The 16450-nt window shown below is 36.9% G+C and overlaps 1 protein-coding gene across 1 annotated transcript in view; it reads right to left on the bottom strand.

Annotated features, from left to right (window-relative positions):
* Nucleotides 1-706: 706 nt before the first annotated feature.
* The window catches only part of ADK (adenosine kinase), a gene marked incomplete at both ends in the record, with an annotated part of 60354 nt that continues 44610 nt past the window's right edge, over nt 707-16450 (bottom strand). Inside the window, 2 exons of the mRNA XM_009708995.1 lie at nt 707-815; nt 6416-6588. Of these exons, the coding sequence (XP_009707297.1) occupies nt 707-815; nt 6416-6588 (282 nt within the window). The remainder of the gene's footprint in view (nt 816-6415; nt 6589-16450) is intronic.

Raw genomic sequence — 16450 nt, forward strand, 5'->3', positions numbered from 1 at the left:
ATAGATGTTTTATGTTTGCTAATTTTGATCAGTCATATCAACTTGAGAGCAAGATGAAAATTCACCAATTCTACTTAGGCAAGATGTAATCTACACAAACACACTTATCTGGCTTGATTCATTCTGGATGGTAAAAAAAGAACACTAATTGTGAATCTACTAATGCCCCATCCTCAAAATCCCTTTATTCTAGAAGTAAGATTTCATCATTAAAATCAGTTTGCCCCACCGCCCACATTCAAGAGATTTGCCACAATCATTGTTTCTGAAATACTGAGTTATAAGGTGCCGTAGTAATTACTATGGAATAAATAGCAATTAAGATTGTTCACACAAATAAGCTCAAACTGTTTGCAGTGAATAATTATGCTAATAGTGTTTTTCTACATAATTTGTGCATCCTTCACAACAATTTACTAGAAAATGTGAAATGTAAATTTGATGCACTACTACAAAAGCCCTGAAAATATGTTTAGTTCTTATGATTTTTTCCCCACTAATTTAAGAAAGCACACAACTAAAACATACTTCTACACTTGTACATTTAAATTCGAAGAAATCAAACTATGCTGAAATTGAAGCAGTCATTTTCTTTCATTGTATTCCTATAAAGTCATCCTAAATCATATGCAACAGACATGCTCATTGCTTAAACCTCACAATGTTCTAACACAAATTTTAGCAATTTGAAAGAAGCTGAACTTACTGCTATATAATAAACTTTGGCCTTTTCCACCAACTTCCAGTTCTTCTCCAAATCAAGATGCTTTTCCTTCTTATAGCAATTAGCAGCAGCAAGGTTAGCTACAAGAGACCTGAAAGTGATTAAAAACCAGGCATTAGATCTACTTTAACGAACACTGCTACAAATTTCTCACAAAGAACAACATTTCTCAAAGATAATCAAAGTATCCTAAGGAACATAAAAGCAATTAACAAAGAGCACCATAAAACACATATACTTTATTTGACCATTTCATAATATAAATAATATATTTTAAATCATATATTAAATACAATTTAAATCCAAACCATATATTAAATAATGTATTTTAAATCCAGCTACATAGTTTATGTAACCTATCACTATTATACTGTTCACGTGCCTTCATTTGCTTGGAATCAGCCTTTTGTTGTATTTTGTGATCAACTCCCTCTGTATGGTATAGCATCGGCAGATTTTCATTAAAACTCTTCTAGTACCTAACCTAAAATAAAGTAGCTACTTCAGTTTACCTTCTGAAAAGTATTTTCCCTCACTAGAATCAAAAAGCTGATGGATATGTATGTCTTGCCTTTATCATTTTCCAATGAATAGTTATATTATTTAAAAAGGGTTGGTGTTCCCCCCCCCCCGCCCACGCCAGGTTCATGTTTTCCTTTAGCAAATGAAAAAGGGTCAGGTTGGTTTTGTGGGGTTTTTTTTCCCTGTTAGGTTCATATTTTTCCTTTAGCAAATGAAAAAGGGTCATGTTGCTACTTTTAGATGATGACTGTTAAAAAACCCTCAAACTTTGGCGTAGATGTGTATTACTGGAAAACTACCAAGAACTCATTTGTACTTCATTCTTCCCTAACAAGTTATAACACAAGCCATGGGACACAACTTCCATCAGCAAGAACAAAAATACTTGTATTTACCTTGTTACATGTAAGATACATTCTATTTTAAATCCTCCTCTTCAGCCATTCAATTCAGCCTCATGAAAAGCACAAAACTTACAGATGTACTCCAAAAACAGGTCATAAAAAGATGGTTATGGAGTAGCTCTCCACTCTGGCTACCATGACCAAATCCTTCTGTGCAATTTTATTATAAGAATGTTTAATAACATCAAATATTTAGAGAAGGGGAGTTGGGGAAACAGACATTTCCATGTTGGCATAGTTCTAAATCTATTTTTCAAGATTTAATAGTCACAGGATGCACCTTAAACATTAACACATCGCTGTTTTCTAATATTTAAGTACATTAGCCAGATAAATAATGTGTAATTACACATACAACACACACTATTGAAAACTTTTGCATTCTCAAACATGTATACAATTAGGATGTATGTATCATCTTTTTCCATATAAATGTTACTACAATCCAGAGACAATGGGTCAGAATGAATTGTTAATCTGCTTCTACCAAGTTATGCTTCTGCCTCCAGACTGAGTACCATCTACAGGTATTAGGAGGTAAGTAAACTAGGAATTCTTGAAAATTTATTGCACCTCAAAACAGCATCTTTCCACTATCACCATTTCTCTTTGTCTTATCCAATAAAAACAAACAAAAGCCCAAAAGAATCTCTTATGAAGACAGCAACCAAGTCTCCCTGTAAACCTCCTGAAGCACTCATCACTGACAATCCTTGTAAGTTAACAGATCAAGCATATAAAAATTAAAACAAAAAGTTAGACTAATTTTTTCTGAATATATCAAAACATATAGCACAGTTCTGTGTCATTTCATCCCAGGAATATTCTTGGGGCTTATCTCTTTAATTCTAAAGCCTAAAGGCAATGAGAAATAATGTAAATTTGGAAAATTAAAACACCACCCCCCCGCAAACCCACCAAACACCAAAACAAACAAAACAACAAAAAACCCAAACCAAACAAACCAAAAACCAAAATAGACCAAGTCTCTGTAGCAGTATAAGTAACAGGGCAAGAAGTTTCATTCTTGATGAATTTCAACAACAAGAAAACCACCGGAGAACCAAGTAAATCCAAGACAGACGTGCATAACTGTGGTAATTTTCTGTAAACTAAATTTAAAAAGCAAATTAAATCTTTCAGTTTTGGCAAACCCTAAATATCCATCAAAGATCTAGCTGGAAAAATCTTGTCTGCCTATGTATGTCACTAAGTGAAAAGCAATTATGTTCCAGAAAACTAAGCAAAGACTCTCTATGTTTCCTTTCACTGACCACATGCCCCTGAAACTGTAAATCTAGCTCTCTGTGGCTACATCCAACTGTAGAGATGCTCTGCATACGATGCATAATAAAAGATTGTTACGCTGAAGACAAAGCACCAAGCTTTTCCAAATTAAAACTGTAAGTCTAGCAGCACTAAATTCAACATGTGGGACACAGAGAAGGTAGATGTTTTTTCAATGAAATACGGTAACTGGAAACAGCCAGAGTGCTTCAAATTCAACAGCTTAATAGAGACTTCATGCATGTGGGTATTTCTGAGCAGAACACACAAATCAAAGTCACAGATTATGATGGAGTGTAGGTACTACTTTAGAGTTTAATCACGTGTCAGGATTTTCTTGAAAAGTTCTGAGAAAACAAAGCGTATTAGTATCGCTAAGCTAGAGAATTCAGAATGGTAATCATGAATTAGCTCAGAATTCTTTCCTGCAAAAAGCTAGACAGACTTAGCAGAAACAAGAAACATTCACATCAGGGCATCTGGAACATAAATATACTAGCCACTTACTAGGAAATCTAGGAGTGCTATTAGCCAGCTCCTCCAAAAGAGGCAAGAGAGCTGAATTAGTCGAACAAGAAAGTTAGCACATACCTCAACTGGGACAAGAGATTAATCAATAAATAGAGTTATCATCTGGTCCAGGTTGAAGTGTTTCTTACAAATATAGAAAATGCTGAAAACCAAGAAACAATCAGAGGGTAATGAAAGATTCAGAATAAACTTGCTCTCACTAGAAGAGGAGAGGTTGCATGATAATGCCTTTAGCAGCAACTATCAGCCATTTTTTCTATCTCTTGAGGAGGGAAATAAGTCTCTTGTACCCGCTGCACTCTCTCTATCATGCTCTAAAACAGCAATTGAGATGAAGCCAACTGTCTCTAGTATTTGAGCAAACATTTGATATTAAGAGAGAAAAGTGTTTTATGTTAGCAAACCAAAAATACTGCTTAATAAGTGAAAGTACTTGCAGACATTTTTTATGAATAAATTTACCTAAATTTTTAAATTCCATTGAGATACACAGCAAAAGTTGCACATATTTTTCCTGAATTCATGATGTATGTCTATTGACAGTCTTGATTTCAGTTTGCCATCATGTCATCTAGGAAATGGTGATTGCTACAGGATGTGTACACATGTGACTGAAGAGAGAGAGAATCGCAGAGCAGAAACATCTTTATTGCTTGCCTTCTCTTTGAAAAACTGAATATAGATTCTGGAGATGAAGGGGGAAGTCTGTAGACATAATTAATGTCAAAATTGCAGATGAAGATAAATGAACTTCCTTCCTCCACTGAGTATGTAGATTCATTCCTGAGAGTTAAGACATTATGTATGACATTAAATTGGGAGGGACAAGTTGATACGCTGGAGGACAGGGCTGTCTGTCATTCAGTGGATCTTCAACAGCCGGGAGAATTGGGCTGGCAGAAAACTTGAAGGTAAATGCAAAGTCACGCAACTAGGATGGAATAACTCTCATGCAACAATATAGGCTGCATGTTGAAAGAACACAACACAGCTTTGCAGAAAAGGACATGGAAGTGCTGGTGGACCAGGCTTGGAACACGAGTCTGCAGAGTACCTGCACAGAGAGGGTTAACCACATTCTGACCTATATGAGCAAGTGTGCAGCCAGCAGGACAAAGGAAGTTATATATTTTCCTCTGTTCTGGTCTCCAGACCTCATCTGGAGTTCTGTACCCAGTTATGAGCTTGCCATTATAAGGAAGACACTGACATAATGCAGTGAGTCCAGCAGTGGGGCCATCAAGGTTATTAGGGGGCTAGGACACTTAACAAATGAAGAATGGCTTGGCTGAGCCTTAAGAAGAGGCATCTAAGAGGAGACCTTCCTGTCATCTTCAAATACCTAATGAAAGTTTACAGAGAACATGGAGCTAGACTATTCTTGTACACAAGAAAGAACAGACACAAGCTGGAAGGAGGAAAATTCCAACTAGGTATCATCAAAAAATTTTCTCCCATGAAGAGCATTCAAACACTGGAACAGGTTGCCCAGAGAGGTTGTGCAACCTCCATCCTTGGAGATATTCAAAACCCAGCTGGACATGGCCCTGAAAAACCTGACCTAACTTCAAAGTTGGCCCTGTCTTCCCCAAGGGTTTGGACCAGATGTCTGCTCTAACAAATTGTTCTACGGTTCTACATGTTATATGGGAAATCCTCCCTCCTCTGACTCTCAGTTCAGTTCATGTTGCTGCCTATTGCCTTTTCTCATTCTACCCAAAACATTCACCAACTTCTCAGGAAGTTTGGTGTGGATATTAATTATGGGACTGCTATCTTACCTTAATAAATTCTACTAACTCCTGATACTGCTTTGAAATGGAAAGAGCAGTTCCTCTGAATCAATGGCACTGAAAGCCACAGAGTGAAATCAAAAAGGATAATGATAGGTATTTTGCTCCTCTCCAGTGTCAAAGAAGAGAAATATTCTTCAGGGTAAAGGATACCATTTTCATTAATGTTTCAATATGTAGTATAAGAAAATTTAGATATTGGTAGAAATCAGGGACGGTTGGTGTGTGCTGGTAACATCTCAAGATTAAGGCAGACCCGATCGGCTGGTTTTGAAACCTTTAAAAAAAAAAATCATCAGGAGGTAATCAGCAAAGAAGTAGTACCGAAGTTCAAGCGTGTGTGGAGGGAGAAGGAAGAAAGCAAAGGGCCATGCTCAAGATAAATGCCTATTGTCTATGATATCTCTTTCTGAAGTTCTTGGTTTTATTAATTTTATTACAATACCCAAAATCAATCACTCTATAAATGGGTTCTTACTTATGGAATGCTCTGAAACCATACAAAATACCACAAAGACCATTGCTCCTAGTCTACAAACATAATAAAGGTTAAATAGAGTTCTGAAGAAGTGATTTTTTTTATATATATAGCAAAGACCATCTTAAAAAAAGTAGGAAATGAAAACATGAAAGACAAAATTCAGAAGAAATTGGTAAGATGTAGACATACAGAATTACAGTTATTAGATGAACTTCTCAACAACTGCAACAGCAAAAAAAAAAAAATCATTTTTTTATCTTTTTGTATAAAATTAAATTAACCCTTTCAATCAGGCTATATGCTGACACCTATCCTCTTTAAACACATCATCACCTGAAGAATATTCCTCATTTGCCAATCAAGTATACTCCTTACATGCCAATCAGCTTTCACATAGGCTGCATAAACATACTTGCTAATCAACTTTTGTCTCCCACATATTTTCTCTCTCCAGAGCAACCAGAAGCTATAAAGTTCAGAAAGAAGTAGTATATTATTATCTCACACTTCTCTGCCATAATACAACTGCTGTTCTCTAAAAGTATGTTAATACAGTCTAGCCCAAACTATAAGCCAGGCAGTCCTGTGTTGTCTCAAACCAGTGCTAATACTTACCCTTCACACACTATTCCAACTGCATTTTTATCTTAGGAAAATATCAAAGGCCCCTGACCTGTTATCACTAGTGATGCAGGCAGCACAGGTTCCTGTTGGTTCTTCACTCTGCTCATAGTAATGGGCATCCACATGAGCTTCCTCAGCCTTCTTCTTTAGGATCTCTCCAAATTTGTCTTTGCCAATACACCCAAAGAAAGTTGCAGCTTTGTAAGGGCTCTGAATCATCCACTGCAGATTGACAGGAGAAAAAAAACAACAAACAAACAAACCCAAATACAAATTAAGCATGCCTGGTATATTATTTTTTGCCATTTTTTCCCTCTTCCCTCACCATATTTAATTCTGTGCCTACAGAGCACTGTGACATACAGAACACTTCTACGCCTGAAGTAAAAAACATCTGGTACATCAAGGGAGGGAAAGTCAGCAAAGAATTAAAAAATTTACCCTTAATGATCCCACTGAGTGTTTAATACTTAATGTAAAACTTAAATACACATAGTTCACTATCAAACAAAATAGATTAGTATGTTTTTACAAGGTATTTCAAAAGAAATTCCCTTGCTCAAAGGAGATGCCCTGACACTTACATTTAACCAAGCAACATATGGTATCTTTAAAGAAAATCTGTAGAAAGGAAAAGACAAAAGAAAGAGAGAAACAAACAAAAACCATACAGAAACCAGAGAGAGAGCACACAAGGAAAACTACATTTGAGAAACCCAAGAAGAAACATTGTGCAACATTGATAATATATATAAAAACTAAATTGTACTGAAAATAACCATTTGTGTCTACCATTTATTACATGCAAAAAAGGAAGTGCTCTCCATTTATGTTGTTAAACCATGCATGAAAATATCTATCTCCAACTTTATTAAGAGCAGTTCTGTCACTTAAATTGTAAAGAAAGAGGGTAGCTGCACAGTGTTGCTAAGGTGCCAGGTTATTTCATAATGCTCCTCTTTTATTAATACAAAATATGTATCATTCAACTGTAAATGTAACTCCACTTTGTACTAAGTTAAAAAATAGCGTTTAGGAGCAATATAACATCAAGAGTGAACTAAAAAAATGAATGTGAAGAAACAATCATAGGCCCTATTCTGCTGGTGGTGAGTCAACCAACTGAAGTCATTATAATTCACTCTAATTACAGTCAGAAAGCTTATCCATTCAATCTATAGTATGAATTAAAGGCTACATCAATTTACTGCTATACTAAAACCCTACTTATAATTGTTTCCTAATCAAGATTTAAATAAACGATAATGTCTCCATTACAAAGCAGCATTAGTGGAAGCTGTGGGTTGTAGGAAGGTCAAATAACTGAGTTGCAAATACATGCTTAGTCACATCTTTATTACTTCCAGCTCCAGAGGAGAAAAAAGAAAAAAGAAGAAAAAAGGAAAAAATCTTTAGTCATGTAAAAGTCTTCATTAACAAGGCAAAGGTGGACAAAAGTTGCAAGGCCTCTTTCCTGCAGCAATTTAATGTATACAAAGTTTAAGGACAAAAAAGACTGTGTTGTCAGATGGTGGCAGCATTCAGTCTCTCATTCATGAAATGCACACTACATATGCTCTGCTAATCTATTCCATATCACTCTAAATTAATATAAATTAAGAAAACCCCTAACAAGGGAATTATCTATGATATCCTTCTATTTTACATTTGCACAGTGTTCATTTAGGACATCTTAAGAACAGTTTAATATTTTGAGGTATGGTTAAGTAGAACAGATTATTTAACAAGAGTAAAGACGTTGTGACTTACTGTAAGCAAATATGGAACCAATTTTCACATGAATAAGAACAGAAGTATCTGAAGCCTTATGTCCCATGCTGAAAAGCATGCCTTGCACTCACAAATAACAAGAATTAATAGAGATCACTACAAACAGCATTCACCAAAGCATCAAACCCCAACAATTCTTCAAAAACCATAGGACTTCAAACTGCACCTTAGGCTTACAACATTTTACCAAATGATAGAACTTTTCCATCGTTTAGATATAAAGTCTGACCACATTTGGAGCAGTAGTAATATTTCACATACATCTCTGAAAAAAGCATTTCTGTTCAAGTATCACAGTTTTGGCTATTGGCAGCAGCTCAGTTTGAATTCAGGCATGATACATGCCATATATAACTGTCACAATCCTTACTTTAAATGTAAGTAAAGATATTCTTAAGAATCAGAAGTCACAATCTAGGATTTCTTGAGATGAACCCCTGTACATTGTGCAGACCAGTTCTTTCATAAGCAGTGGTCATGCTTATTTGAAACACAGGTATTATATGGTGAGGGAATATTCCCACTATACAGATATTCTTTTCATTTGAACATCTAAGCTAAGTTAAGCAATGCTGAAGAAGATGGAAAAGTAGTTCAGCAGTGTTTCTGGAAAGATCCTCTCATCACAGATCTCCAGTTACAAATACTCTCAGCTTCTTGGAATTATCTGCACATATTCCCACAATAATGGTGGTGAGGTGTTGCTAGTTGCAGAACTCCTCCAAACTGTTCCTCCTTTCCTCAGTTAAAAGGCTACATATTAGTAAAGCCAAAAAACAGACATCACATTACAAACTTAAAGAAACTGAACTATAGAAATATCTCTGGGCTGTACCACTGAAGTTGCACCTAGTCGAATGAGTCACAGCAGGCATTTTTTGCATACATATTAAGAAACAAGACACACAAAACCATCTTCAAGGCAGAGTCCGGAGCACTTTTTAAAAAATTTGACCCGGGCTTGGAGTTTAATTTTGAATAACCTGATGCAGAAAAAACAGGTTTCTATGGGCTACTTCACACCGTTGTTATTAGCAACATTTTGGCTAAAACACTCTAAATGGGAACGGGAGTCTGTCATCACAAGACATTTATCACCATGAAACAGTCATGCAGCATTGTATCCAATATCAAATGAAGGCAAATAAGAAACTGCACACATTAATGCCAGGTATATGGTTATATAAACTGCAATTTCATTTTCTAGATTTATGTGGAATACCAAATTTAATTGAATGAAAAAGACTCTAGACAGAAACGGAAAATGACCCAGCTCAGCAGGCACTAGCATAATGAGTTAATTATCTAGGGTTTGGCTAGGCAGCAAGGCAGCTATTAACTAACTGTATTGACAGTCTGGTCAGGAAAGGTTGGCACCTGGCCACACCATGAATCCTCACCATCACTCAAGGGAATCTGACGCTGTTAACAGCCCAAAGACAGAGGTGTCAAAAGAAGGAACTCATCATGAAGGAACAAGACAACCTCAGGAGGGGGATACCACAAAGGAAACTCAAAATCTAGAGTGGTTTATGAAAACTAATGTGTTTCTCCATCCTAAAGTTTGCTTCTGTCAATGCAGTTTGGACATCGGGTATACGCAAGGACAGGCCCTGACCTTTTCAGTTAGGATAAGCATCCATGACAGAGGAAGAAGCATGGGAAATAGAACACCTTTCAGATATTCTCTTGTGTTAAACAGATTGCATTTTCCTTACATTTTTGTTGTATGCACCCTGGTAAACTAAAAGCAAATATTAACTTTTAAAAAAAATTTATTTCTTGCCTTTAGCATAACTCTGTGTTAAAATCAGGCTGATTTCAAAATAAGCATCATCTAACATCAGATTATCCTACCCCTATAGGCACATTATTCCTTATGATCAAATACAGAAGTCAGCACTTCGCAAAGAGGCCAGCACCCTGGCTGCTCAAGCATACACTAGAGAGTGACAGAACGCTTCTCTCCATATTTTCATGAGGTTAACGTGGGTTCACAGTAGTGGGAGTATCTGTTCAAGTGTTTTTTCATGATCAGAGTTAACAGGGTGAACCCTTTGGCACACTTTAGCCATCAGAGAAAGGTAAGAACCTTTGTGTTCCAGGGAGTGGGTAGCAATTGCAGTGAACAGCATCGTCTTTTCTTGCAAGATGTTGAGATGCCAAGAAAACTTGGTAACAAGCAAAACTTCTGAAGATTCCATTGTGACTTTGTGAGACTGCTCGGCATCAACTATGTCCCACTCTTTCACATCCTCAGACTCGAAGATGTGGTACACCTATCTCCCACTTTTGTCTGATTAGAAAATGGCTTTGGAAACAACCTTTCCTCTGAGTTACAGAAGCACTTCTAGAAGCACTTCGTCTAACACTAGAAAGGACTTGACTTTGATTGAATACTTAATGCTGTCTTTTGAGAACGATATTCAAGATGAGATGATAGAGTAACCTGAACGGTCCCTTACACCCAAAAAATAAAAAAATGCCCCATCATACTAGGTGAAAGAAAATCAGTGGTCTTAAAGAATTAAAGAAATAAAGAGAGAGAAATGAGTTCTTTGATTTGTATTTCCCAAGCTTATCCTATTTAGCCTGAGAATGCCATGCTTCTGCCACACGGGCAGAGTCCAGTATTGCTTATCAAAATGCTTGACCTGCGTTCAGAGCTTTTCTTTGTTGTTCCTGCAAAGTTCACTGCAGAGGAGGACCTCTACTTGAAAGGCAAAAAGCAGCAAAACTAAATAGTTTATTTATTTTACCTCATTATCTCAATTTGCAAAGATACTTCCCCTGCAAAACGAGAGTTTGCTACTGCTGGGTCTCAGTACACAATCTCCTAAGACTTAAAAAGAAACATCATACTGATGAAGATTAAGATAGCTTTATAGCCCTCTGACTAAATCAAAGATCCTTCAAGAAATTACTTCATTTTACTCAGACTATGTGCTTTGCTGTAAGTGCCACTGTTAACTGGACAACATTGACAATCAGACCAAGGAGGCTGACGAAGACACTTGCTATCAGTCCCACATTGTTCTCCATCTGAACTCCTTAGCTCCCGAAGCCTTTTTTAAAGCTGCAGCCAGTAGTGCATTTCCACATCTGTCAGTCGTCTTAAACTAACAATGCCAAGGTATATGAAGCTTTGCTTAGACTGACATACTTTCTGCACATAGGAGTTTTCAGCTGTAGACTTGAATCCTAAACGTCTAGGAACTGACAACACAACAGGAAGCATTATGCCCCTTCACAGTGAAGGATCTTCAAAACTCATTAACACTGAATACAGACATCTGAAGTGCATCTGAAGTGCGTTATTTGAAGCTGGACTCTTCTCTGCATGATCTGTCAAATCTGATCTTATTTTAAATTGCAGCTCACAGAGGAGAGGACTCCAAAGACCTAAAATTAGCTAAGACTTAACGTGCTTGCTAAAATCTAAACTAAACAGTATTAGCAACTACCCATGGATCACTCTTTTTAGTAAATCAGAACAGGGATGGTGTCCTTTCATACAGTGCTATTTGGAGTATCTCTTATTTTTATACTCTGAATTTTAGAATGAGTCCATATACTTTTCAGAAGGTTTCACCAGTCTGTTGTACCCCTAGGACATGTCCCATCACCAATTATATACACAATTCATCAAAAAGCTCTTACAAATATTTTTAGGAATATTTCAGATGCTAAAAGAAAATAAATCACACCTTACCTTAGAAAACCAGATAAAATGAGAAAAAGTGGGATCAAAATCTAAATCATTATATATATCTTAAAAACATGAAAACCTGACAATATGCAAAACAATCCTAAAAAAGGCATTGGTGTCACTGCTCCAAGTGACCTCACTTATTTCTTGTGAATGATGTGACACACTTCAAGCACAACTAGAATGCAATATTCTGTTACCGTTACACACACCACATCGTTTGAAATCCCTATTAAGGTGAGTTAACCCCAGCCAGCAGCTAAGCCCCCACCCAGTCACTCTCTCAATCCTCCCCTCCCCTCCTGGGGGCATGGAGGAGAGAACTGGAGGTGCAACAGTGAGAAAAAAAAATGCATGGGTCAAGATGAAAAGATACCAAGGCAATAATTTACCACCTCCCACCAGGAGACTGACGCCCAGCCTGTCTCCAAGTCATGGCTACCTTGGAAAAAACTCCTCCTCCCTCCCTGCCCCCAACAGTTTTATTGCTGACCATATTCCATATCACCTGCACTATCTCTTTGGTCAGCTGAGTAGCTGTCCTGGCTGTGTCCCTTCCCAATCTCTTTCCCAGCCCACAGCCTACTTGCTGGGGCAGCAGAGTGAAAACACAGAGGTGGCTTTGATGCTGTGCAAGTGCTGTTCAGCAATACCTAAACCACTGCTGTGTTAAACAACCAGGTTTTGTTGACAAACCTAAAACACAGTACCATAAGGGTTGCTATGAAGAAAATTAACTCCATCTCAAGCAGACCCAGTATACCTACTCCAGAATCATTGCTATCAGACTACAGCATCAAGACCCTGGAAAACAGATGAGATGCTACAGTTTTGTTCCAACACCTTTGCAATCTTTTTTCCTTTTTCTTTTTTCCATTGATCAACAGTTAAAGATTGCAACAGTTAATATCATATAACGGACATACAAGAAAAAAATAGAAAAGGAAAAAATAAGGTTATTTTTATAAAAGCAGGTTTGTAAAATGGAGCCCCATGTCCTGTACAGTAATTCTTCCAAAATTAGCTGAAACTGCCAAATATTGCATGAGGAAGTGATATTGTTAAAATGCATGACAACACCCTCAAGCAACTTCCAGTCAAATGAGATAAAAGTGACAGTATTTTTAAAAGGAAAAGACTAGCTAAAGACCTTGCACTGAGAACAATATCTAAATCTTATCAGGATTTGGTTCAACATGTACTATCCAAATCTCTGCACAGGAATATCTATTAGTTTTAGTGTGGCGCCACAAGTTGTGTTTTGCTACAGCTTTTCAAATTAAGATATCTATCAAAACGTTAATCATCCAGGAGCAGTACTTCGTTCACTTCTACATTTAAAAACACAAAGCTAACAAACTGCCTCTGAACAAAACCTATAATCCAAATAACTATTTTCAGTACTGCTATTCTTTTGTATTTCATTTCTTATTCTTTCCCTCTTGCTCTTCATCTGCTCGTTCACTGTTTTATTTTTAGTCTAGTTTGTAAGCTTCTTCCTGAATGAGGAAATACAAGCATATTTTCTGTAATTAAACATGTAGTAGCCATATTCCAAAGTTTCAATGTGGCCAAAAGCTAGCGCTCTCTTTATTGCACGCCTTAAATACTGGCCAGTCTAGGCACTTAATTCCAATAGTCCTTACTCCATCAGCCTCTTATCCTGTATTTATAATGCTGCAGTTCTACCTCAAATACCTGAAGTGCTGCAGTCTCTCTTCTGAAGCTCAATATACGTTATCTGAGGACAAAGGCAGACTGTCTCCTGTAAGACAAGGCATGTAACTGAGACCGCACCAGGCCTTGTGTCCCTTCCCCATTTGAAGCACAGAACCTGAGACTTCAACTGCCTCCTCGCTGTTTGATCTGATGTGTCACTTCCTTTCCCTTTCCACATCATCAATGCAGTCCCTTCTCAAAACCAGGTAAAAGATGATCCACCTACAAAACAGAGCTGGTCATGCCAGTTCTTCATCTCTCAGATGACAGTTACATGAAGGGTATCACAACAGTAAGAATTCCAGGTTTACTTGGGACTCTTCTGCAGCTGTTTCAGTGTATACAACTGTTGATTAAGAAATTTGCTAATATTACAAAGCTATGTACTATTAAGAGTATCTTTATCAGTAAAAGAACTCAAAGAAACCAACTTTCTTGTTGAATACTGTGTGTAAAACATGGCAAAGTGGCAAATAAAGTGCAACACAAAAGATTGTTACTTTGTGGCTAGAAGCTGTGGTGTTAAGCTGTTAATGGAAGCATATTAACAACATGAAAATGGAACATCATACTTGGGTACAGTAGCATAGACTTATTTGGCAACTGTACAGTGCTGTTAATCATGCCTCAGCCTACTCAACCTGTAAAGAATTAGTACTCACTTCACAGAGATATAGGGAAGACTGAGAAGCATTTTAATAATGCCTTACAATTCCCCAGTGTAAAAACGTATGTGTGTTTAAGTACTAACCTATAAGTGAAGCTGATAGCTTGCAAAGTGACATTTTAGGATATTTCACATATGATTTTGCATATCTATGACCTTAAAACAAATCTTCCTTTCCAAAATGCATGCATATGTCACTCTCGCTCCCCTTCTAGATGATGTGCAGTCTCAATGAATACACTCACACTCAGAATGACAGCAAAAAATCCACAAGTGAAGAGACTTCTTTCATTGTCTGGCAGCACAGAATTCATAAAGCACAAACTGTAAACAGCTGCCTATCAGCATCTATCAGCAATAGTATCAAAAACAGATGGCAAAGGTCAAGTCAAAGTTTATTGACAATGATGAACTTTGACAGCCTCTATTAAATTACTTCTTCCTTTAAGGTGTATGTGATCAAAGCAGCAGAGAGATTTTCACTCAGTCACATAACAAGCTATTTGTTGAGATTGAAACATCTGGTCAATATCTTCTAACACTGCAATTTCATGCACAGTTAGCAATAGGGTACATTTCTTCTCCTCTTCTTACAGGGTCCATAAGGATGGCACATATGGCCAATGATTTCATTCAAAAAGGTTTCAATTCCAGGCATTACATACAATTGTCTGTATGCTTTATAGTATTTTAAGTCTACCTACCATTGTTTTCCATTGTTACTGCTGTCTGCTCTACTCTTTGCTATAAAAGCCCACAAATCTGACAGAGCACTTAAAGCTTAACAGCTTTTGACTACTGGAGTTAGAAAGCAGTTAAGGTAAGGGAGTTTTTAGAGTGGCAGGTATTCATCCATCTGCTGTCAAGAATTCCCAACACATTAAACTATTTACCAAAGCTCTTGTAACATAGATTATAATTTTTGTTGTAATAGCAAACCCTTCACTTATGAGGCATTCCCAAGCAGAAATCACCCTTTTTACTAATTTATAAATTATTATACATTTTATAAACATGAAATATAATGTATGTTGTATGTTAAGTGAACATGTGATAATTACAAGAATTTAATGAATCATAATCCTATTCCTCAATGCAAAATAGTAAGAAGATACAAAATGTTATCTATCCCAAATAGATACAAGAAATGCTTGCCTTTAAAATTATGCATCTATGTTGCCACAGCAACAAGTAGTGAATAACGCGAAATGTGCTTCACACTTCCATTTCTAAATCCCAATCTTTTTGGTCAAAAGAGAAAGCAGGCCTAGCTGCAAACATGCCTACAGAAAGCACATTTCAAAGAATTCTCAGTCATGATTAAGTAACCTCCATTTTTATTTGGTTAACAGTTGATTTCCACATCTCATTCCCACACTGGCTGACTCCAAGTAGTATCTGAACCTTAAAAGTTTACCTAGCAGTTGTAGGAAGACACTGACTCCAAAACTCCTCAACATAATTACACATCATGCCCAGATGCTGCACCAAAGGCATAACAGAGGGGTAGGCAGAGAAGGGAGAAGGTAGATAACCTCCATGTGGTAAAATCTACAAAATACTTGAACAGGGACATCCCTCAGAGATGTCACTGAAGATAACTGGGCTTTTCTGGAGAGTGCGTTGACCTTCGGCACTATGGCATTTATTCAGTAGTACCCCATTGTTCTGAAGGAATGGGATATGTAACCAAGATTTTTAAAAAAATAAATCAAATTTGTCCACTAGAAACTGATAGGTTTCATACAAATGTCAAGATATGGCTTACAAGTAACAGAACATGTTTACAGGTTGTAAACATGAACCTAAATAAGAGCCTGTCACACCATGCCACAAAGGCAGACAATCAAGTCAGGAAAGTAACTAATTAGCTGTCACTTAGCATTAACAGCACTGGTGTAGAAATTAACTAGTTAGCCAGATTCCAACTGGATTTTGACAGGAATGTGAAGGAGGAAATGTTCCAGGAACTCCAAACAAGTTCAGAAGTTATGGGATTAGCACTATTAAATTGCAATCTTTTTCCAAAGAAACCCTCAACAACCCCACTCAGTCACAAGTGTGTAAATTCAGCCTAAACTTTGTTGTATATGTACAAGGTTTATCGTATTGTGGTGGAGCATTTCACCTAAGTTGATAAGAAGTTTATTTCTTCCAGAATTAATAAAGAAGTTTCTCCAGAAGAGATTAAGAGAACA

Source organism: Cariama cristata, unplaced genomic scaffold, assembly GCF_000690535.1.
Source record: "Cariama cristata isolate BGI_N322 unplaced genomic scaffold, ASM69053v1 scaffold13271, whole genome shotgun sequence".
Taxonomy (NCBI): Eukaryota; Metazoa; Chordata; class Aves; order Cariamiformes; family Cariamidae; genus Cariama; species Cariama cristata.